The following is a 24,181-nucleotide window of genomic DNA, read 5'->3' on the forward strand; positions in this document are numbered from 1 at the left end:
TTCGGTTTGGAAACACTGTCTAGGTTTGGAGGTCACGCTCTCCACCCACCGTTATTGCATTTAACTCACATTTGCTCAGCACCCAGGGGGTTTAAAGTGTGTACAAAAGAAAGCCGGCTAGCGCATTCCCAATCAAAGAGCCGAGCTGCGGAGTGGAGAATGTATTGCCTGTGTCTCTCTACAGACAACTAAAACTGGCCTGAGCTTCTTTCTGGTTCAACAGATGCCCTCCTGGCTCCTCACCTCTCTTCTCCCCCACACTCTGGTATGGACCGATGGGGCTCAAGGCTGCAACGATACTGTTAAAAGCCAGGACAAGTTCAGCAAAGAGGTGGACTTAAAATAGATTTGCTACAAGCAATTGCCCCCTGCCCAAGCAGTGTTTCCCCAGGGGGATCTTTAGCCTTCAGGTTGCCTGTCTCAATGACAGAACAACAGTAAATCCTGTTCTAACCAACCGATCGGTGTCGAGGAAAAAAAGCCACTGTGGAAAGCGCAAGAAAAATGTCATGAATGAAACCAGGTGCTTGTTCCAGGGGCCTCTCGAAGCGGGAAGGGTCGGGAGAGACGGGCCGCGGAGTTAACCTGATTGCAATTCTAGCTCCTTTGGCACTGCTGCTTCTCAAACATGAAGCAAAGCCCTCCCCTTGCCGTGCCCGCCTTCTCGGCCTCTGGGATGGTGAATTGGGACCAGCCCCACCATTCCCATGGGGACACACTGCTGCAGATTCTGCTTTCCCACAGGGGTAGGCGTCCTGCTAACTGCTGTCTCTACTAACAGTGTAACCGAGCAGGGCCTTAGGGCTTGTCTACACATGGCGACGAGGTGTGGACTGCAAGGGGATTCAGGCCTTGGCTACACTTGCGAGTTACAGCGCAATAAAGCCTCCCAGAGCGCTGTACCTCACTCCCCGTCCACACTGGCAAGGCACATGTATCTCCGCGCCTACAGCGCTGCTGGTACTCCACCTCCCCGAGAGGAATAGCGAGTATTGCGCTGTCGCTGCGGCGCCAGCGTGGCCGCCCAATGCGCTGTGACTGGCCTCCAGAAGTATTCGGCAGTATCCCACAATGCCTGTTCTAGCCACTCTGGTCATCAGTTCGAACTCTACTGCCCTGGCCTCAGGTGACCAACCGTCAGACCTGCCCTTTATATTCCCTGGGAATTTTAAAATCCCCTTCCTGTTTGCTCAGCCCGGCGTGGCGTGGAGTGCTATCAGCGAATCTTTCCAGGTGACCATGCCTCCACGCGCCAAGCGAGCCCCAGCATGGAGCAATGACGAGTTGCTGGACCTCATCAGTGTTTGGGGGGAGGAAGCTGTCCAGTCCCTGCTGCGCTCCAGCCGTAGGAATTACGATACCTTTGGGCAGATATCAAGGGCCATGATGGAAAGGGGCCATGACCGGGACGCCCTGCAGTGCAGGATTAAAGTAAAGGAGCTGCGGAGTAAGTGTCTATACATGGAGTTAATCAGGAAGAGCGATTGCGCTTCAAAGTCCCATCCCATCTCAATTCTCACTAGGAAAGGTGGTGTGTGCTGTTTGCTGTCAGGAAACCCCTCGGCACTGGAGCGCGCCAACGTACGGGCAGGGAGCCATTGAACGGATGCCCCACCGCCCCAGCTCAGGAGGCTGCCTGAGACGCTCAGAAGAGAAGCTTTGCCGAGGTGGGTGATGACGCCGGGGAGGTGGCAACACCCCTTGACGCTGACCCAGCGGCTCTGATGCCATTGGAGGCGGAGGGCCGAGCTGAGAGCAGCAAGACGCTGCGTGCAGACCCCGATTCCCGCCGTATCCCGGCGCACACAGCCCCTTGCTCAGTTTGCTGCCTCTCCCAGCTCTCCAGGCAACCCCAGGAGCCCGAAGGGGCTGGCAGGGCCCCCACGCTCAGCAGGAAATAAAACGAGGGTCAAGTGGGACAAACGCCGCTGCGGCAGGGCCGAAGGAAAGCGATCTCACGCCGCCGCGTGGCGGAGGAGACCCAGGGGGATGGGGGCAGCACGTGATGTCAAGAAGGAACTGGCTCTGCAACAAAACAGCGAATGTAGGGGTCCCGTCGCGCAGCAGGAAGATCCGTCTATAGACACAGCTGCAGCGAGAGCTATGGGGCCAAGGACAGCCTGAAAACACTGGAGGGGGGCAAACCTCAAGCTGGGCTAGGCCTTATTTAGGCCAGGGGGTATCAGCCAAGGGAATTCTGCAATGGGGAATCTCAGCTCAATGGCTGGAAATATTTCCCAACGGTGAGGCCTATGAAGGCTCTGGAAGAGGTCCCCGAGGGAAGGGTGGAGCCCAGGGTCAATCTGGGGAGGAGGGGTGGGGCAGGGTTGTGCCAGGCAGCACATCTTTCTGAAGCTGCCGTCTTGCTCTTGAGAATCTCAGCTCCTTGTCCTTTACGGCTGGAGGGAACCTTGGGAACGGGATCTGCTCAGGCTGCGGAGAGTGGGAAACCAGGTGCAGGCTGCCCACCACTCCCTACGAGGAGCGTATTGAACGCTCCCCTGGCGCTGTTCATCAGCTGACCCCCAAGCGCTTTACGAAAGGGCAGGACCATTCAGAGGCGGGGTTGGCTGAGGTGCTCAGTGACACAATGTCAACAGCGTTAACTATCGCCCTGCCCATCGGAGCAGCGAGAGGACCACGTTAGGAAGACCAAGGGATCAGATGGGTCTGAGAGAACTGGGACCTAAACCATGCAGGGCTCCACCGACTGCTCCCGCTTTGAACTGAAGCAGTAACTGCTCTAGAAGGCCAGTCTGGGCCGGTCTCCTCCCCCCAATGACAGTCAGGCCTTGCCTAGACTAGGGGCTGTCGCAATGGGTTAGCTAGCACCACTAGAAGTCTGTTGTTACACAGCCACTGCCTTTAACACAAGCTAACATCACCCCTTTGACTCCCACGCTGGGAGGCCTGGGAAGCTGGTGCCCAGACCTCCGGCAGAATGCTGCAGGGGCGACAGCGTTTGGCAATCTCTGTGCTTTACGAGATGGACACACTCAGGATTGGCGGGAGTCGGGGCCTGCTGGTTTTCTTTAGTGGGATGACTTTGGTCTAAGCCAGATGATTAATGGCTTAAATCTCCTCTGCATACCTCCCCCCTTCCCCTCCCCGGTCATCTCGCAGGAGCACGCCGGCCGAGACTGGTGCCAGGGCTTGGTCGGCGCTCGCTGGAGTGCGCTTGCCGAGCGGTGACTCACGTGGGAGTTGAGGAGCAGCTGATATGAGCTTAGCAAGGCTGGCTGGGATGAGTCAAAGCAGGGGAGGGCGTGGGGAGCATGCAAAGGAGGCCACTGCAAGATGGGCTCTGGGGCTCAGAGGCACCGGGCGGTCTGGCACTTGCTGTCCGTAGCAGGACGGCTGACTGGGAAGGGAAGAGGAGGGATGGGGCCTGCGTTTCCTTCGCAATATCCCAAGAGGCTCCGGGTGGGGCCTGCTGAATTTGACACAGACAGGTGCTCTCCACCTGTGCAGGTTTTCCCCAGGCTCCTTTGGATTGACCTTGACCCTGACCCCCGGAAACAGCATCATCTCCAGCAGGAGAGTCCCGGACATCTCTGGACAGAGGATTACCCTGGGGCACCGTGCCAGCAGTCGGCTCAGAAAGCCAAAGGCTCCTGTGAAACACGCAGACCGAAAGATGAACAAACCGACTGCGATAGCCAAGAACAAACATCCCTCATCCCCCCACTCGTCTGTTGTGCAAGTACCGCCCGAGCGGGAAACGCAGATGATATAGCTGCTGCGTGATCTTGAATTTCACAACGGGCTGAGAAACAGCAAGCGCAGAACGGCCCGAGCCTGCCGGGAAGATGAGCGATTGCCCAGGATTCCCGCCCTTGGAATCCGGGGGAGACCAAATAAACGCCACACACATTCCATCGCTGGCCAGAGCTTTATTACGGGATGCAGAATTCAGCAAGAAACCGGTCGGTGGCCCCCTGGTTCTCCCACGTCCAGAACGGCCCAAAGCACCAGGGACAGCAGCAGCCCCTCCGAGAGGATGGCTCGGGTGGCGGGGGAGGGGCCGTCAGCAGCATTAAAAAAAAAAAAAAAAAGGCTAAAAAATATTTTAGAAACAGCGTTAATGTTCCTGCAGCTTCAACGATCTCAGCCAGGAAAGACCCGAGCTGCCCCCGCCGCCCAGGTTAAAATCCAAACCGGAAGTAAAACTGAATTAATTTAAAAAGTTCCCTCCCCCACCCCTGCGGAGCTAGGTGAGTGCAGTGTAAGGGCTGGCTGGTCCAGAGGAGTCGGGCGGCATGGCGGGGCGGCAGGCGACGGAGCCCGCGGCGCTCACTTCTCCCGGCCCGGTCTCTTGAGCACCGCGCTGTACTTCAGGGGGCCGCTGTCAGACGTCAGGACGACCTCCACCAAGGTGAAGATGGTGATCACCTTTGGCCAGGGAGAAAAGACAAAGGGGACCCCAGGTTAGCTGGCTTCCAACAACGAGTTAGTCTAGGGCTGCTGCTGCTCCAGGGGCCGTGCAAGCTGCCCGGATTTACCCAACCAAGGGCCCGCACTGACAACCCGCTGGGAGCCTGAGGGGCTGGAGAAGGTCTGAGAAAGCTCAGCTTTAATGGGGAGGTGTGGCCTGGGGAGGCTCCAGGTCCCTCAGCATGGCAGGCTGGAGCATCTGCTACCTCGCAGGGAGGATGCGGAAGGACCGTGAGGAGTTGCTGATACAGGACGCAGGTGATTTGGTGCCTGTGAAACCAGAAGCTGCTGCTAATTAGCAGCTCCCTGCTCACTGCTGTGATCTGGATTACAGGCACCAAGTCAGCCAGCTCACTGACACGTACCCCACAAGCTGAGTCCACCCCCCTGAACACGGAGCGATGAGAACTCAGCTAGACTGGAAACACACTGAAACATGACGGGGCCTTCGCAGCCCAGGAGGCTTTGTTCATCCCCACACCGTGGTGTAATCTGGCTTCAATCTCTGACTAGCAGGTGGCACAGTCAGAACCTGCTGCCCCTTCGTGCTCTGCCCCAGAGCCTTAGCCAGCAGGACGGTCTGCATGCCCGGTGCGTAGGTATCAGACTTATCTAACACAGCCACATTCCCTCAGTAAGAAAACGCCGGCTTGTACATTTCAGCATATCAGAGCAGACTTCAGAATGGAACTGACTGTACTAGTTACAGAAGGAAATATAGACCGTGGACAATCAATCCCTTCGATTCAGGCATGCCGAGCAACCTGCCTTCCCCTTTTAGCCAATCCTTTTTATGCAGCTGCATAAAACCTTGGGTGTGACCAGAATCAAAATTAAACTCTCTTGTTGAACGAGATTTAACTTTTTAAACATATCGTTAGTGGAAGGTTCGCTGTCGGCAGGGCCCAGCCGACTGACAGCCCGAAGGACCCCACGGCTGGGTAGAGTCGTTCAAGTGTCTGGTGCTCCTCCCTGGGTGTCTGTCAGCGTTGTAGTTCTATTGACTTCAGTTATTTCAATGGAGCCGAGACGCCTGACAGCAGCCGCCGATCTGGTCCCAGCCCCACAAGCAGGCCCAGGCGGAAGGCTCACTGCTGGGAAGAGCTCCAGCGAAGTCAGTGGGACTGTGGTGGTGATCACTGGAGCCATCACACACGTTTCCTGGTCACTGTTCTACTGTATACAGTAACTTGTTCACGCCCCAGCAAATCGCCAAACGGCAACAGTTCCAGTGGCAAAGGCCCTGGCTAGGCGGGGGGGATCGACTGGAGAGTTAGGGTACGGCTACATGGGGAAAAAAAGGTGTGTTCTTAACTCGGGTTCGCCACTCAGGTTCCTGTATCCTGTACTCCTATGCTGGCCAGCGGAGACTGGAGCTGTCATTTCCCTCCTTTCATTGAGCGGCAGCACTAAAACCAGCCGGACAGCCAGGGCAGGGGCACAGGCTGGCTGCCCCCCGGCTGTACCAGGAGGCTGGCATAGGGCGAGTCACCCCTTAGATTTGCTGCCGTTACCAAAGTTACGCAGTGGAGGGGGAGGGTGCCGCTGGAACCCCCCAGGAGTCCGGCTCCCCATCAGCACCAAAGACGGGGCTGAGCCCAGCAGCCGCCCAGCCTCTGCACGTTTAACCTATTTTGCAAACAGCCTTTACAGATGTTCTCCCTCCCCGGCTGTGCTCAGCCAAACCAAGAGGCCGCTGCCAAGGCTTGCAAAGGCGCGCAAGGCCCCTCCCACCGTGCAGAGCCTGGCTGAGGGGGTGGTACTGCCTGGACCCGCAGGCTAACGCCGGGGCGGGACGGGGAGAAGAATCTGTGCTCCAGGAGGGTGCATGTCAGGGTGACATTGCTTCTTGCTGCTTCAGCAAAGCTCTGGGAAGGCTGCAGCGGTTCCAGGGGTTAGAGATTTATTGACAAAGGGATCTCTCGACTTGGAAGGAGCAATCCCAGCGGGGGTGTTTGCTTAGGAGGCGGGGGAGATTCGTGGAGGAGTTTCCTCCATGGCTGAGTGTTTACTTTCCAAAAATGATTAGCCCCGGGGCTGGGCTCCACTCACGCTGGGCAGTCATTTTTCATGCTGCTCCCGGCAAGTGTGTAAGTGATCCCAGCTCCTGTACGACAGGATGAATTGGGGCCACGCGGGGCGGGTTCCAGGGCCCTTCCCCAGCCAAGTCAGCTTTAAAGGGAGCGCGCGGCCGTGGGAGAGGCTGCAGCAGCGTACTCTCCCGGTGTGCCTACGTCGCAGGATCCAGGGTAACCCTGGAGCGTAGCCAGAGCCTACACCGACGGAAGGGGGGTAGGACCACCGCCTCCCCAAGATGGTAGCTACATTGACAGAAGCATTGGTCTGTCAACAGGGCTGGGTCTCCGGAGGAGTGGGGGGGCTAAGTCTGCAGAGCTGTAGTGCTGGAGGGGGGGCGGGGGTGTGTGGATTTTTCACACCCCTGACTGGCGGAGCGTTTTAAGTGCAGACCAAGCCTCAGCCAGGGGACTGGGATTCATCCCTGGGAATTTCAAGGCAATCAGCTAGACCATTATTTTAAAGTGTTGCCAACTTTTGTTTGGCATCAAGGTAAGTACTTAATCAAGCCAGACAAATGCAATCAATCCCCTTGATTGAGTTACTGCCTTAATAGCTGATGGGGACACAGGAGACCGATTTCTCAACTCTATTAAAGCATTAACACCATGTCTGGGGAAATCGGACTTGAAACATTGGTTCTAATTGGATCTGAGCGCTGCCTGCCACCTGGGCTGAAAGCTGCCTGAAAAGTCCCGCAGAAGGGGAATGATAAAGGCCAGAGCAATGAGGTGGGGAAGGTGTCTAGCCAGAGGCACAGGCAGACCCAATCTTGCTTAACAGCTTAATTAACGATCTAGATGAGCAGTAAACAGCATGTTAATGACATTCCTAGAGGCCACAGAAGCGGGAGACATGGCACACAGCAGGGAGGGCAGAGGATCCAAAGGGCTGCTGGCCAGGGGGTGTGTGTGGGGGAGCGGGGGCGGGGGGCTGGAACAATTTGTGTAGTGGGGGTGCTGAGAGCCATTGACCCAACCCTGCATGCAAGGGAAACCACCTCAAGCCAGGGGGAGCAGCAGTCCCCCCCAGCACTCCGGGTTCCAGCACCTCTGGAGGCAGAGAGACTAGAAAGCCAGGCAGCAATGGGAGTGAACCAGAGAAGAGGGTGGCCACTCGGGGAAACAGAAGCCAGAACACCGGGATGTAATGGGAGGCTGCAGCCTGAGGGAGGCCAGGAGCCTGCAGAAACACGGTGTGCTGCACGGATTAGAGCAGTGGGCTGGGGCCAGGCCTCTGGCAGTCAGTTGTATGGCAGGGCCTACGAGAACCCCGAGCCCAGCCAGGGCCAGATTTACACTTACGCGCCCCAGAGCGCAGCATCTTCAGTCCCTCCCGCCCCCAGCTGACTTTCGTGTGGCACGTTTTAGAGAGGTAAGGTGCCCCCAGCCATGTGCCTACTGCGCCTCACTGGAAATCTGGCCCTGAGCCCAGTGGAGAGCCTGGTGGGTGGGGAGGCAGACGAGGTCTATGCAGTGCTGATGCACTGAGCCATTGGTGTGGGCTTTACCTGAGGGGCAACTTCCTGCTCTGGGGTCTCCGGCTCCCACAGGAGAGTTAGTTCAGGCTTCTTCCCCACCTTCTCAAAGCGGACTCCGGTCAGCGGCAGAGCCTGCAGAACAGACAGCACGTTGGGGAAAGCACTGACTTCCAGGAGCGGTGCTGGAACCCAAGAAATTCTGTCCCCCACCCCTGGTTTCCGGCCCCTCCTCGGACGGGTAAGGAATCTGGCTGCTCCCACAATCCTGCCACTAGCTCAGCTGGCTTCATTGGACCCTGCTTAGCAAGACACTATTCCCTTCTCCCCCCAGCGTGTAATTGACTGCCAAGTTCTTTTTGTCCAGTACCCTGTGTAAAGCGCCCCCAGCTCTGTAACCTCCCACGAGATGCCGGTGGAAATGAAGCACGGCTGGAATACACCCACACACAGGCTGTATATCACTCGGTACATTCCATGTCAAGATGCCATTGTCAGCAACAGAGCTGTCACTAACTGCAGGTGCTAGACTGCAGCAAACCGCTTCCAAACGGTCCCAGATTTATGATGTGATCAAATGCAGTTAAAACCAACTGCTTCCCCATTTCAGCCCCAACCTGACCTCCGGGCCACAAGCCCTGATTTCATTTCACTTTTCCTAGTGAATCGTTACCCACTTCTGGCACGCACAACCGGGAAGCAGAGGAGTGGAAAACATGAAATCACTTCTTTTAATAAAAGCAAACACACTACGGATCCTTCTGGCTTCCTTCGCTTCTGCTCTTGTCCTGCCTGGGGGCTTTGGGGGTCTAAGGGGAACCCCCAGACAGAGCTGCAGGAGACTAGGAGCGTGAGGTGAGCCTCCCGTCGAGGTCTTGTTTGGAGGCACTAGAGTACACTGCAAGTTACAGTCCATCTCACTCTATTTTGTTACAAGACGGTTACGGTTGAAATGGCGTTAAACTTATTAGAGCGAACACCCAGCCAAACACTGGCCTCTGCCCAGCAACTCCCACTGCCCCCCCATCCTTACCTCTGCCCTAGCGTGGCGGGCTCATCTGCATGGTGTTCGTTATTAGTGTGACTATGCACTGAGTAGGGACGTCCTCTGCAGCCTGACCTACACTGCTCTTTAGGGTCTGTCTTCACTGCGCAGTTCACCCAGGTGCTTACCTGCCCCTCACACAAACCCCTCTGACCCAGGTTTGGAGGTGCATTAAGCCCAGGCAAACTGACCTGTCTGGGGGGACCGGTTAGAACCCAGGCTTCGATTTAACCCGGGCTGGAATCACCCATTTTGCAGGGAGGATCCAGGCAGACTCACTTGAGTGGCGATAGTCCTCCAGTGCCTTCCCACAATTCCCCCTGAAGGACAGAGCCGTTCTCCAGCAATTGACACACCTGACTGGGAAGAATCCTAGAGCGTCTCAGCACAAAGAACTAGGGGCTGTGACCCTGGACGCACAGAGGCGAGTGCAGAAAGAGTAAGGAGGCAGCATCTATGGGGATGCACGCCCCCTGGCAAGACTAACCCGCCTCACTTGGGCTCCCTGTGCAGTGAAGACACCCTCCCCTCTCCTCCCTTGTGGTCTTCCCCAGTTGCACTTGGCCCCAGGGCAGCTCCGGTGGTGGCAGTGCCGGTGTTGAATTGCCAGTGGGTACTTGGCACCGCCCGGCTAGAGGACACAGAAGGGCCTCGACCAGCACTCCAGCCGTTACTACCCAGCAGAGCAGCCCGGGTGCGAGGTAGGGAGGATTAACGGCAGGGCCAGCCGAAGGGGGACCCGGTGCTCAAGGGCACGTACGTTACAGTAGATGCGTTTCTGAACTCCGAATCTCAGCACCAGGACGTCGAAGGCCTTGTTCAGGACGCCCATCACCATTGCCTCGGACTCCAGCGGGCCGCACTCCTGCCAACACAAAGCACGGTCACGAGCGAGATACTCCCAAGGAGGGCTCCCGCCCAGAGACCATCCCAGTGTCCCACAACTCTCTGCCCACCTGGGCAGCGCCCATGCTGTTCGTAAATTGCTCCTCTCCTGGGATGTAACGCTCCCTCTCCCCAGTTGCTATGGAACACAGCGGATCCTCTCCCCAGTCCCGACCGGGGTGCCAGCCAGCCCCACGGGGTACCAGCCGCCGGGACACCCCATGGACTGTAGCACTCCTAAGAGCTAGCTGCGAGGGACTGTCGAGCCCTCCAGTGCTGTGGGAAGCACGGTCACCTACATAGACCCTGCTTGGACTCTGAACAGCCGCCCCAGGGAAGAGGCCTCGGGGCCCATGGCCCTGTTAGGACACGACAGGGAGAAACATCACCAGCACTGAAGCCAGAAGCAGCACTTGCTCCTTGTGGGACACAAGAGGGAGGAGAGCCAGTGGCTGCTCAGGCCAGGGACCATCTACAGAGCTAGCAGCAGCCGGACTGGCTCCAGAGCAAGCCCTGCCCCATAGGACAGGGTCACCTGATGGGAGGGGGAAGGGGAGATTTCAGTGCCAGGGTGTTCTTGAGAGGCCGCCCCCCAAAGGGAACCAAGGCATCATCTCGATGCCTGAGGGCCGAAAGGAGAGCTCCAGGCCCCGCTCCCAGCGCCAGCTCGTTTAGCGTCACGGTGACTGTGCTCTCACCCTGACGAAGATGGCGAAGAACAGGTCGGCGCTGAGCTCCTGCACCCTCTTGGAAGCCATTTTCCGGTCATTGCAGTGATCCGCTTGCTTCTGGATGGCCTCCTTTCTCATCTGGACCGGGCGCCCCGAGCCTGGGAGGGAAACAAGCCACAACGACTGGTGGTAAGGGGCCTGGTGGGGACAACACCCACCCTAGGGCACCAGGAGTCTGGCGTTCCCCAGAGGCGTGCCCCAGGATCCCTGAGCAGCTCCCAACTGGAATCCCCACCAGACAGGCAGAGCCTGCTAAGGTAGCTACACTCCCCCTGCCCCGCTTCACGGGAGGGCAGATCCCCAGAGCCTGCTGAACAGCAAGAGAGTGGGGGCCTGGTCCGAGGCTGGAGAATTATAGACACGGCTGCAGTGAGCAGAGGGGCCAGGGACCTGTCCATGCCCATACAGGGTCTGTCCAAATCCACAGCAGAACTCAGGAGTCCTGACACCTCCTCCCCCGCGTCTTCCCTTCCCAGCCATGAGGCTCCTGGCAGCAGCCTCTCAGCCTGTGACTCCACTAGCCCTGATCGGGCGGCCGAGGGCAGACCCCTTCAGGCACCTACCCAGGGAGGCGGAGAGGAGCCGGTGCACGAGGACGTCAGCAAAGCGGCGGATGGGCGAGGTGAAGTGGGTGTAGAGCGGCACATTCAGGGCGTAGTGGCGGAAGAGGGTCTCGTCTTCCAGGACGCCAGCGCAGAAGTAAAGAGCCATCTGGGAAGGGAAACCCCCCCGGCCGGTGAGACTCAAGGGGAGGGTGGGGACCCTGTGCATGCTCTCTGCTCAGGCAGGGAAAGCCCCGTGCTCTGGACCCCAGTGCCAGGGCTGGAAGAGGCCTCAGAAGCATTTTACACAACAGCCCAGGGAGCACCGGAGACGGTTTAGCCAGGGGAGCCGGAGGTGCTCCCTGAGGGGAGCGTCACAGGCCCGGCTCTGCGGAGTCCTCAATTCCCTGCTGGGTTAAGACCTCATCAGACTATTTCCACCACTGCACGTTTTCTTTCTCGCCATCCCAAGCCCTCCTCGCCCTGCCCCCGGGGGCCAGACATCCGCCGACCTGTACGGCAGGGAAATATCCGGCCTGGCCGCTGGGAAATGGACTCGGGGGGGACCAGAACTCTCTGCTCTCTAACTTGGAGGGGTCTCAGTGAGCCCTTCTCGCTTCACACAGCCACGTGGGACGGGCCACATCCTCGGCTGGTGGCTCCATGGACGGCAATGGAGCCGAACTGATCTACACCCTGGGCGGAGCCGGCCCTGGGCTTGGAAACGCACCTGTACTTTCTCTGTGTAGCAGTTTGCCTCGCGTTTTGCTCAGCCGGACACAGCAACAGGTCTCAGGGCCAGGCCCCCCATTTCCCCCCCAGGCGGTGAGTGGAGCATTCCCACCCCCCCGCGTGGCAGGGCACTAGCAGGGCCGTGCCTCCATGCTCCCCGCTCACCCAGGCTAGTCCCTGCAGTGCTAGCAAGGTGACCTAGCGCGCCCTCTCGTGGAAAAAGGAGGGAACGACATGGTTTGAGCAATCAGGAAGAGTCACTCTGGCCTGGTAGGTGGATTGGCGAGGACACCCTAATCCAACTCCTGGGGGTGTGTGTGTGGGGGTGTCAGGGCAGCGGATCAGTCTGTCAGGTGGGCGACGGGGGGCTCCCAGCAGCACAGAGCTCAAACATCTGATGCTCCTTCGCCATGATCGGCAGCGCAGCTGCTGCAGGGGACGACTGGCTCACACCCTTTGCCCCCTGCCCAGCTACACACGGCTCTTCTCAGCTGAGCCAGGGAAGGGAGTCCATCTCCTCCACTCCCTCTCCGTGACCGACCAAGGATCTTGTCTACACTAGGAGGCTGAGAGCCTATCTCACAGCAACAGGGCAGCTGCACTGGCGCTCAGTGTAGACCGAGCGCTGTGGCATCGCAGTCCCGTGCCTCCGCCCAGCCCTGTTTAATGCTCACGGGTTAGCGCGGGTGCTGCGATATAGGTTCCAGTTTTTCTAGTGCACATGGCCCCCAAGACGCTGCGCAGGTGGTTTGCTCAGGCCGGCAGTACGTGTGAACAGCAGGGCCGCACTCCCTACTCTGCCCAGCGTAAGTGTGTGACTGGTGGATCACAGACACCGGGAACACGGAGAAAGCACAGGGCACTCGGCATGGCAAAACGGGCACAGGGAATGGCAGACTGGAGGGGTAGCCAGCTCCACCCCATTCCTTCTACCCCACAGGAAAGGGGAAAGCCAGCCATAAGACCGGGGGCAGCTGGCTGCAAGTTTTCAACAATCCCGGTTCCACTTAAAAGCTGCCCAACGTGATCCAGGGAGCTCCCACTGCAGCAGGTCTCCTGGGAGGAGTTTGCTTCAAATGGCCTGAACTAACACTGGCTTGACCTCTGCATCATACTGATTGTTAGCAGGGTTGCAACTGATTCCCACCAGCCAGAAGGCTGCGTGTGGCTCTCCCCCCTCGAATTCCCAGCCAGGCAGGAGTGCTCCCTTAAGGACGGCCCTCGGGAGAGTGGGAACAGACTGTCCGACAAGGAGTGCACTGGCGGCAGGGTGAAGCAGCTGGGGATGTGTGGGAAGTGGGGCCGACGTGATGGATTTAACAGACGAGCCGGCGCGTTCCAGGCCCATGAAGGACGCTCTCCCGACAGAGGATTTCCGCTATGGCCATAGTTCCAGAGGCTCCAGCGAGATCCGGTGGGGGTCCTGCCCGAGACTTGGCCCCGGGGGTGAAATCCATCCCCGGGCAGCATGCGGGGCTCCCCAACGACTCGCACAGCTGCCTATTCACCGCTCGGGCAGCATAAGCCAAACTTCCCCCCTTCCTCTGGGAAATGGGAAACAGACCGTTCCCCTCCCCAGCCCCATCCATCATGGGGATTAATGGAGCTCCTTGATACTGCTCGCTGGGAACAGCCGCCGCTTGGCTCGTGCGTTATTATATCTGCACAGTCTAAACAACAGATCGGGAATAAATCAAAGGAAGCTCGAAGAGCCCTTTTCCTGGAAGAAGCCACGCAGCCAGACTGACAGCCCAGGGACTGCTTCACTCAGGATCTCGCTGTTTGCCGTCCCTCCTCAGCCTGCTCTCTGGCAGGTTCGGATACAGCCCTCCAGCGCTGCTCCTCTCCGGGTGCTTTTAAAGAGACAGGGCTGAGGGTTTAAGCATCTGCGAGGCTGCTCCAGTGTCCCTTTCGGCACTAAACTGAAGCTGGAACGTCACCCTGCACTGCAGTTCCCAGCCCGGCTCCCTTTACGAGCCACCGAAAGTGTATGAAAGTCCTTTCCAAGTAACCTGCCGACGGGGCAGCCCAGAGACACAGGCACACGCCTGGTGCGGGGCCGGATGTCGGGAGACAGGTGCCGGTGGAGGAGAGCAGACAGGCGCACAGCCCCGCCGCAGGGCGTGGCTCTGAACGGAGCATTGCTCAGAGGTACTGGACCAGCCGCGCCAGGCCCTGCGGAGCTGGGCCAGCACAGGGCAGGGCAGGTCGAGCTCCCCGCCACTGCTCTTCAGTGGGGATTTGGAGGGTGAGAGGGGAGGTCAGCCACCGTGGCACATTGCCATTGGCCTCTGCTCATGCCATTTAGGGCGCTTGTGTGGGCACGCTGCCATCACGCAGGCCCCCAGGCAGCCATCAGACGGGAACAGCTCTCAGCCTCCATCTGCGGTGAAAGGCTCAGAGCCTGCAGAATGACACGACGCCCACCAGCGCCAGGTGCAATCCTCTTAGACCCCCTGGTTCACAGACAGCTCAGTAGCACTGCATGACTTTCCACTGCCTTTTACCCCTCCCTCTGCATGACTTGGGCACGATGCCAGAGAGAATCCTATGTCCTGGACACACTGTGCTCACAAGGCTTCTCCAACAGCGTCTCTCTATCCGCAGCTAACCTCCAGCACTCGGTAGATAAATACACGTTCAAACCTGCACCTGAGACAGCAGGAGGGCACTAGGGTTCATGCAGAATACACATGCACACCCTGGGTTTTGATGGGGCCCCGTTCCACTCTTGCCAAGGAAAAGGAACCCGGAACCCAGGCGTTGGCAGGTAAATGCAGAGAAGCCGGATTTTGTGAACCAACTTGGGCTGGAGGAGCCAGGTTTTGGTTCTGCAAAATCAAAGCAGGGCCGGTTCTGATCCAGGGTCCATTCACCCAAATCACCCCTGTTCAGGCAACTTGGCTAAGAGGCTCGGGGCCACCCCAAGGTCTGCAAGGTGCTGTACAAAGAAGTAAGATGTCCGGCTCCTGCCTTGGAGAGCTTACAATCTAATCAGCTAAAACACAGCTGACGGGAGGGAACAGGTGCAACGCCCAAGCCAAGCGACCGAGGTGGGGCTTGGAAGGTGGCTCGTGGGCACCACGGTTAATGCAGGGCTTTCCCCTTCAGCTGCCAGCCCCACCAAGCCTGATTCCTGACTTTCTGGGGGCCAATGTATTTGTACGTTGGATGTCTACGCAGGCGGCGTTACTGCTCCGAGAGCTTACACAGTTTAAAACAACAGCTTTCCTGTTCACCTCTGAGACGGGGACAAACTTGCTGCGATACCTGCTGCTTCGTTTCCTGAGAAGCGGCTACGACGTGAACTGCTGGGATACACGGCTAAATCAACACACGGCCAGCGCTGGCCCTGCTTTTCCCAGCAGCCTCTTCACCGGGAACGTCGCTCGGTTGTGCAGCTGCTGCTATTACACGTTCCAGCTTTTATTTTTACATCTGCAAAACAGCCCGAAGGGCTGGAAAAACAACCCAGAGACTGAGCCGCGCAGAGAAGCCCCTTAGATCAGGGGGTTGTGGCAGGGTTACGGCGGAATGGCGATTGAATGAACCCATTTAAAAATAAGAGCGAGAGATTTAAAAACAACGGGAGTCGCCTGCTCCGATTACAAAGCTGAAATCCTGCCCTGGGATTCATGGTTCAGGCAGCTACCTCCTCCGGCTCCCCATGCTATCAGCTCCGCCAGTTCTCGCTGAGCTGCAATGCACTGATCCGGGCAAGTAAACAGAGGAGGTTAAAAAAAGCAGCATGCTCCTCGCCTTATTATGAGACCCAATCGCTGGGATAGGAGCTCCCACCGCTGCCAATTTCCACAACCCAGGACTACATTATTTCTGATGTACTCCACGAAACACAGTCGCCTTGACTCGATTAGCCCAGTTCCCCGGTGGCTCAGGCGCTGCAGGCCACGCGGGAGAGGCCTTCTAGTCCCATTGCTCGGCCCCTGGGGAAGAAAAGTGCCTTCTGCTGAACAGCCGCCCCGACAGCGATTCCGGATGGGATTTTAGGGAGCCCTCTGCATGGAGCTGAGCTACTGGGACGTGGGGAGAAAGATCCCTACAGCTCCACGTGGCGCATGGGAAAAGCACATCCCGGTGCTCCCGTAACTCTGCAGCACGACGGGTGTGTCACAGGCCTGAGGCCAGATCACCGTGCGCCCATCCGCTCTCACGAGCCGGGCTGCTGGCTAGGTTATGGTCTTCGAGGAGAAAAGCCCCACTTCAAGGACGCCCCAGGGAGCCGGAAGAAGTGGTTCAGTGGGGGCGTTCTTTCCCCTCGCCCCAGTATCTTTCAAATCAGAGGCCTAACATTGCTCCCCAGAGCATTGGTCACAGGAGGGATGTGTTAGCCCCACTGCCACGGCCAATTCCAGTTTGGGGATTTACCATTCTGCCTCCTGAATGCGGTTGGCTTTGGGACCCTGCTCGACCTCCTGCCCTAGACGGTTGCACAGAGTTGACATTTTAAAGAGTTGCTGCATCCCTGAGGTGGCTGCATTTCCTTGGGGGCTGAAGTGACCCTAGTATCCTTTGTAGACGAGTGGGCAAAACGGTTAGATGATTATTCTGAGGCCACTTCTCCGGGGCTCCTGCGAGGACACGTGAATGAACGCGGGCAGCGCCGAGCGCCTGTCATCATCTGCACGCCGGGTGTTACCGGCATGACACACAGCAGATGTTTTCTCATTAACAGATTCAAATGACAAGCGCTCTCAACTTTCCGCTGTGCTCGGTTCCCGAGAACTGCAAGGAGCATGCGAATAAATGAGCCATCGCCGACCAAGGGCTCTCTGTTCTTATGGACAGATTGAATCCCCGAGTGACTGAGCCCCTGAAAAATGAGGTGTCACTGCTCCGTCATCTGTTACAAGCTGCCTGGCACACCAGCCTCCAGGAGCTCCCACTGACATACATTATGAGCTTCTTCCCACCTCCCTCCCCTTCAATTTGAAAGGCATTCGTCCTGACCCAGGGGTACAGAGCGTGCCTCAAAGACACGAGCCTGGCAGGATCGTGGATTAATTAGCTGCCGGCGGTTTTGGCCGACTCACCTGCAGCCTGATCCCGGACACACAAGCCTCAGCGCTGAGAACGGATCTGTACACAGCGAAGCCGGCCGTTCAGTATCGCCCAGCACCAATGTGGTCACGTAGAGGAGTCCTGGCACTGCCACTAATCACAGCGGCGGCCCGTGTCCCAGTGCTGAAGCAGGGGCCGATCCAGAGCCTTGCCCCATGTGTGGTTTCAGGCAGTGGCTGGGGGCACAGACTTCCTGTCCACTGCCCCATGTTCCCCTACTCACGGTGCACACAGCGCCGCATGGAGAGACTGCAGGAGTTTGAGAGATGGGAACGGTGGATGGGCTAGGAGACCTGCATGCCTTTTCGGGGCCATACTCTCCACTCTGCTCTGGCTGTATTCTGGCTGGAGGTGCCGACAGAGGAGAATATGTCCCCCAGCCAGTTTCCTGCACCCTCCTCTGGTGCAGGGGATGTGCCGGAGAGGAGCTCTGCGCCGCTTATTCTCCACTCGTGAACAACCACTTAGGGACCAGTGGGGTAAGTTACAGCAACACCTCAGCTGCTCTAACTTGCACCCAGGCCAGGAGTGGGGAGGTGTGTGATGAGCAACTGGAGGTCCCTGCCTTGCAATGGGCAGAGCGTGGCTGCAGAGGGGACCCCTTCCCTCCATCTCTGACTACTTCTGGGATAATCACAGAGCTTCTTGCTGGTGGGAAAAGGGCCTTTTGGGGCTCACACGTCAGGTTGTGATTGGAAAGACAATAAATGTCACAGGCTGCAAGCACAGCAGGCGTGCCCCTAAAACTCAGCCCCACCCCCAGGCCCCATGCGCCCACAAGAACCCATCTCCGTGCTTGCAAACAGGCAGCCTGGGAAGTGTTTGTGTCAATCCCAGATGGCACTCGCCTGGCACCCCTTGGAAAGCAGGGTCTGTGGTGTTTGCACTGGGATGCCCTGAATCCCAGGCAGCCCCAGCCACTTGGGGGCAGAAACTGGAAGTGTCCCTTTCCCAAGGAGAATCGAGGTACAGACATGCTCCCCTGAACATAGACACGGCTTGTCCAGATGTCTGACAGCCCAGACAACAGCTCTGTCTCCAAGGAAAGCAGAGACTTATTCATGGCCTGTGACCCTTACAAAGCTAGTTTCTCTATTCATTTGTCATGTTCCTCACCTACCACATTCTCTGAGATTATGGCATTTCATACAAAGTCAAACAGCGCATATGGAATGCCTCTAGCTTCTCCAACTCTGCCTGTAAGCGGTCCGGGTTTCTGATCTGTAGAGCAATACAGGTGGACCCCGGCCCGACAGATCCTGGACTTAGTCTCGGTATAGAGACGTTTTTGCATCCATAGCAAGACATGGACTTCATGCAGGAGACAGCGAGACCTAGTGGTCGAAGGACAGCCCATTTGCTGCAACCATTTGGACTTGGCTTGCAGTTTAGGGAGTTGAACTCATCCATGCTCGAGCCCACCTGCACTGGGGGGGCTCTGGTGGCCCCGCTCCAAATTCTAGACCTTGGTCTTCTGCTATGAGATGCTCAACCCCATGGTGCGGGCTGTGTCTTGGGAAGCTTGATGGGCAGGGCTGGAACTCTTTTGCTTCTCCACAAGGCAGACGCTGTCGGCACAGTCTTGGTCAGTGAATGCTTCTTGACCAACCTTGATTCCAACGTGTGGAGCAGCAAGTGTAAGATCCAGCTGGTAGCTTGGTGGCATAGCGCCAGGGTGAGAATGCATCCCATGCTGCACACCTGAGGTTGTGTAGAAACGCAGCAAAAGCCGTGAACCAATGCGCACTCTCACACCGGTACAAAGATCGGGCACCAGATTTAGTAGAAGATCCGGGGCGCCAACTCCTTTCAGTGCGAGCCAAAGGGCTGATCTGTCAGCAGAATCAAAAGCCACTTCGATGTTGATATACGCCACGTGAAGCAAGCAATTAAATTCTCAGTGCAGCTCAGCTGGAAGCTGTAGCGTAAGGGAAGCATTCATTATCAACCACCCAGCAGTGAAACCTGATGGCTGTGGACACCAAGTCTGTTCAGGAGCATTCGCTGCATCCTAGCAAAGAGAAGAGAGCGAAGACCTTTCCAGGGACTGATAGCAATGAGATCGACCTGTAGTTGCTGCACTCGGTGCGAGATCCTTTGCCCTGTACAAAGACACTACGAAGCCGTCTTCATATTCTGCTGGCACTCTGATGCCCACGCTTTTAAAGAGCAGTCGATGGAGGCCAAAGGCCTTTGAGCAGCTCAGGTGGAATACCATCGGCATGGCCATTCCGTAACCTTTGGATGGCCTTTCGTACTTCCTCGAGTGACAGAGGAGCAGACACTCTTAGTTGAGAGCTCAGTAACCTGGGAGGACCTTCTTAAGTCAAGTCATGGAGCAACCAATGTGGAAAACTCCAGCGTGCGCCTGGCCAACGTTGCTAATTGCAGCTCAATCTACTGAGACAGAAACAAATGGAAATGGTTTGCCTGTGTGTGACGCAGTGCTCCTTCCATTCAGTCGACGAGTCGTTTGCTAAAAGGGAGGTGCACATGAATACACCCCCCCACATGCAGGATCTACTTGCAATGTGACTCTAAAAATGGCATTGTAGGTTTCCGTGCCTGGGGGCGGAGGGGGGTGTTGGTGATTCCGTAGCAATTCTCTGTTTACAAGTTAAAAGATGGTTTTGCGAAGAGCCAGCCCTGTAAAGTCACCTTGGGAGCCAAAGTCTAGCTGGACTCCATCCTCCATTAGCAGGAATGAAGGGTCTACCCCCAGAACATAAGGTACTAGTTCTGTTGGCGATACACTAGCCAGAATCAAATCCAGCTCACTTCCCCAGAGCTGGGTTGGCTCTGTAGGGCTAACGGGAGTTCAACTGTAAACTTATTTTTGCCAGTGGAGGCAGCAAGATGCAACACAGAATATACCTAGGGAGCAGGCTTATTGAGCAAGACGGGCAATTCCATATAGACGTTTTTCTGACTATAGCCATACTTCTGAAGAGAGTTATGGTCTATTGTTTTTGATGCAGGTCTAGCTTCCTTCTGACATCACATACAGTTAGAGTTCTCCTTCCAAAACGCCTTTCCTTTCATAAGCTCGCCTTGATCCATTAACATCTATAAGTTGGAAAGGTCTCTCCTTCCTGGCCAATCCTTCCAAACAGGCTTCATTACAATGCTCTCCTTAGCAGTCATGTAAGAAGCAGGGCAGAGGGGCCCTCTGATCAGAAATCTGGAGTCTTGGAAATTTCCTCAGAACAGAGAGGGCCCTCTCATAATGAGGGATTGTAGGACAGATGTGGGCAATTTACGGGCAACCATAGTCCCAGACCCTTGCCCCATTTCAGCACACTACCCTTGCAATATCCCTTGCAGATACTTGGACAGATAACTGACACTTAACTGTGTCGCAGCCTTGGGCAAAAACTGCCGCTTGGCTAGGAGCAAACCTCCTCATGTCCTGCTTTGCTCAAGCTCAGAATCTATTTAACTACGGCTGTGCTCACCCCTCTTCTGCGACGGCCAGGCTGGCCCTCGCTGGGAGCACGGCAGCACCAGGAGCAAAGGAAACGCGGCACGTTTTCATTTTGGGACCATGGTGAAAGGAAGCTGAAGAGCAAACGAGCCTTCCAAATCACCAGCTCAGTTAGGCAATGGTTTGAATGAGACACTACCCAGCCACCCCTCCACCAGAACCTAGCTCCCAAAGGCCTTCCTCCGTGGTTTTGATTCATACGGAACTCCTCATTGAGGAAGTACAGGCTCTGTATCACGGTCAATGATGGGCAGATGCTGCAAATCCGGCTGTTGCCAAGGCACGTGCTTGTGTGGCAGGTGAGTTTGCTGAACGTGCCGAGGTACCTGGTGGTGGAGAGCAGGAGGGGCTCCAAGTTTACTCCCCTCCTCCACGCTCCGGCAGGCCTTCCATATGGCACAGATGCAGCTTTTGGGCTTAAAGAAAAATTAGCCTTGAACAAGAACATACAGTTCAGAAAGTTCTCACCGCCCCATCCTGGGCCATGCCTGCCCACGTGACCAGTCTCCTTTTGCCCGGCTGTTCAAAGCACCAGGCAGTCTGGTATCTGGGGAGAAGACTCGGGGCCTTGACACAACACAATCCAGCAGCAGGCTGGAGGGGGAGCCCATGTAACAGACGCTACCAATAGGATTCAACTTTGTCAGTACGTCCCATTGAAGGGGAAAGGAAGCCATCCATGCCTCCGGTGTTGGAGACACGTGAAAGCCAGACAAAGGGTCGTTATCTAGAGAAAGATGCTGGAAAAACACACCCAGCTAAAGAGGGGAGAACTGCGCAGCAGCAAACTGTACTAATGAGTCCAACGTGCGTGTGGGGGATAATTACCACACGGTTTGTGCTAATTGCCATCAGAGCCTCCCCAGCTACATTTGCAAACAAGCATTAAGCCGCTAAGATACAGCAGGACTTCAGGCAACTGCTAATGAGTAAATGGAGCAAATTAACTAATTAGAAGAGTGACAGTCAAATGAGTAATGTCAAGAAGATGATGTATTCCCGCGGTGATAAACACTCAGTGGCAGAGAGGCCGTTTTGAGGAACGTGTCACCTTCTCCCTGCTGGTGGGCTGCGCTCTCAGAACTGGCCGCCCTTCGCGCTGCGGCCGAGTTAACAAGGCGGAGACGTTACAAAACTTATACTGTGTTTTCTTTTCGTTAATTCTGTGCTGATGAAACGCACCGGATTAGCTGTTCACGGGGCATCACAACAGAGCCAGCACAGCCATGGCATGGCAAGCTCCCCTCCTGCCAGTTCTGTCACCTACCCCAAAGAGACCATCTCTAGAGATGGATGGGTCTCCGTGGCCCACTCACACCTGGGCCTCTCTGCTTACAAGGGCAGGGCAATGCTGGGTTTTGATGGGGATGCCTGTTTACTCTGAACTGAGACTAATTCATTGAAGTTGGACCAAACAGCTGTTATAGGGTCTGACCTGGGCTGGGCTTTCAACCAGTGACCCCAGTTCCCTGGCCCCTCAGCAGTCCAGGCCCCTGAACTGTTCTTTAGGAAGGAAATTGCTACTGGGTGTCACGAGAGAAGATTTTAGCAGGGCGACTAGGCCTGACCCAATCCCCTGGGGTCAATGGGGATCTGTACCCTGCCATCCTTGCCCTTGCCGAGCAGTCACTTAAACCCTTTATGGCCTCCTGCGCGAAATACCCAGAACTGTGCCCGTGGGGGCGGCAGCCGTTGTAAGAGCCTCCTGGATGCGCCATTTGAGGGAGAGTCCAAGGAGCAAAGCCCACTGAACCCATCAATCTCAGCGGGTCAGCACGCATTGACCCGTGAACCCAGCCCCTAAATAACTGGGCAGGCCTCTCTTACTGGACACATGGGGTATAAATCTGGGTCATGCAATGCTTTGGGGCTTCCGGAGTTACCAGTGACTGCGCTTCGCTTCTTCATCTCCCTTCCCCCAATGTAACAGTTTAAACCATCAGTGCAGAGGGGGGATTTCGGGAGAGGGGAAGGCGCACCGATCTGGGCAGTAAACGCAGAGCAGGTGGCGACGAGCCTGAAAACATTCTGGTGCTGGTTGCACAGGGATAAGCACATTGTGACCTGGCGGCTCTTACCTGCATTGGCCTGGAGAACATGTTGGTCAGCACTTCTTTCCTGGCCTCTGCATAGCTGTCTGCACCAAACATTTCATTCAGACTTTTCTGGAAGGGGAGAAGGGGGGGGGAAAGACAACCAGATGAAAGGCTCGGGGAGAGAACCAACATGTCCTGCTCTTTGCTGCTGTCTTACTGCTCCGGGGATTTCAGAAAGTGCCGACACTTTACAACCAAAGTCCTCTCTTCCCCGTTTACACCCATCACTTAGATATGGGAAACGGAAATGTTTTCCTCACGAAGTAGGTTTCCTTCAGATGCACAGCCTGGCTGGCTACAGCAGGGCCTTTCATGGTCCCGGCAGCCGGCCTGGTCCCAGCCTGGTGCTCACAGCCTGGTTGGCTACGACAGGGCTGCCTGCAACCATTAGGTTGTGGACACCGTTTCTATATATTGCCGTCATTTATGATACTGCTCAGCATCTGCTTTTCAAAGGCAGCAGCCGTGGGGGGCAGAGAAGCCAAGGGACTATCTCCGAACATTCAGAGAGATGGACTTTTAACCTCTCCCTCTCAACCTGCAGGTCAAACCCCAGGGCCTTGTGACCAGTTCCCTCCCATGTAGCAAAGCATATTTCACTGCCCTGGCTCAACACACTGTGTAGAGGTCTGAGGGATGCATCAGTCTGAAGCCATTGTACTAGGCTAGTAACAAGCAGCACTGCCTCCTCCTCGTTGGAAAGGCCCTACACGCTCAAAGCTCGGAGGAAAAGCATCCCCCTGTCTTCAGAGTCCCCGACAAGGAGCACCGTGCAAGTCCCAGAGGGGCCACGGGCCGCCCCTAACAGAACAGCACGAGGGAGGCTGATGATGGGCTGTATTAACAGGATCACCAGCAGTCTAGGGGCAACGAAAAAGAAAATACTGGAGCCCACGCTTCACTTTCGAGCTGAGGTGAAGCTTCATGGCTTGGGCTGCAGAGGGCGTTAATCTGCAGAACCGTCTTATACCCTTCCTTGCATATACAGTGCACAAGATTTCCTGGCATGGGGCTCCAGTCCCACCCCTGAAACCATCATCTTTCTATGCGGAAATTGCTTTCCTGCAACCACTGGCTGGTGAGAGCAGAGCTAACCAGCGACAAACGGCAGGCTGCCCGAACACACAAAACACACTATAGCCTCGTCGGAAACCTCTCTGCTTCTGCCCCAGCTTTTCCTTCCCCTCCCCAGGGAGCATGCTGCTTTACATACCCCTAAGGGTGTCATGCCTGCAAACAGGGGCTTTGGTCCAGATGGAATCATTACCCATCCATCAGGGCACGACTGGACATACAGCAGCATATACTGGCGCTCTGAGGCTACCCTCTGTCATAGGCACTTATAGCTAAGGCTACGTTTTAGTCACGGGCATTTTTAGTAAAAGTCATGGACAGGTCATGGGCAGTAAACAAAAATTCACGGCCCGTTACTTGTCCATGATTTTTACTATATACCCCTGACTAAAACGGGGGGCGGGGGGGGGGCGGCTTGGGAGGGCAGCCCTGGGGGGTGCTGCGGGTGCTCGTGGGGGGTGTCACAGCCCAGGAGGGCATCGCGGGTGCTCGTGGGGGGGTGGCGTGGCCCGGGGGGGGGGGGGCG

At 56.6% G+C, this 24,181-nt stretch overlaps 1 protein-coding gene across 3 annotated transcripts in view; it reads right to left on the reverse strand.

Moving 5' to 3' along the window:
- Positions 1 to 3,878: 3,878 nt before the first annotated feature.
- DIS3L2 (DIS3 like 3'-5' exoribonuclease 2) overlaps positions 3,879 to 24,181 on the reverse strand; it is a 256,668-nt gene continuing 236,365 nt past the window's right edge. For all 3 annotated transcript variants that reach the window (XM_026650106.1, XM_026650109.1, XM_026650108.1), the window contains 6 exons: positions 22,564 to 22,650; positions 11,212 to 11,359; positions 10,616 to 10,746; positions 9,793 to 9,897; positions 8,021 to 8,122; positions 3,879 to 4,392 (listed from right to left, as the gene is read on the reverse strand). In XM_026650106.1, the coding sequence (XP_026505891.1) occupies positions 4,294 to 4,392; positions 8,021 to 8,122; positions 9,793 to 9,897; positions 10,616 to 10,746; positions 11,212 to 11,359; positions 22,564 to 22,650 (672 nt within the window). In that variant the 3' untranslated portion in view covers positions 3,879 to 4,293. The remainder of the gene's footprint in view (positions 4,393 to 8,020; positions 8,123 to 9,792; positions 9,898 to 10,615; positions 10,747 to 11,211; positions 11,360 to 22,563; positions 22,651 to 24,181) is intronic.

The sequence above is a fragment of the Terrapene carolina genome, unplaced genomic scaffold, assembly GCF_002925995.2.
Source record: "Terrapene carolina triunguis isolate 2854851 unplaced genomic scaffold, T_m_triunguis-2.0 Scaffold88, whole genome shotgun sequence".
Classification (NCBI taxonomy): Eukaryota; Metazoa; Chordata; order Testudines; family Emydidae; genus Terrapene; species Terrapene triunguis.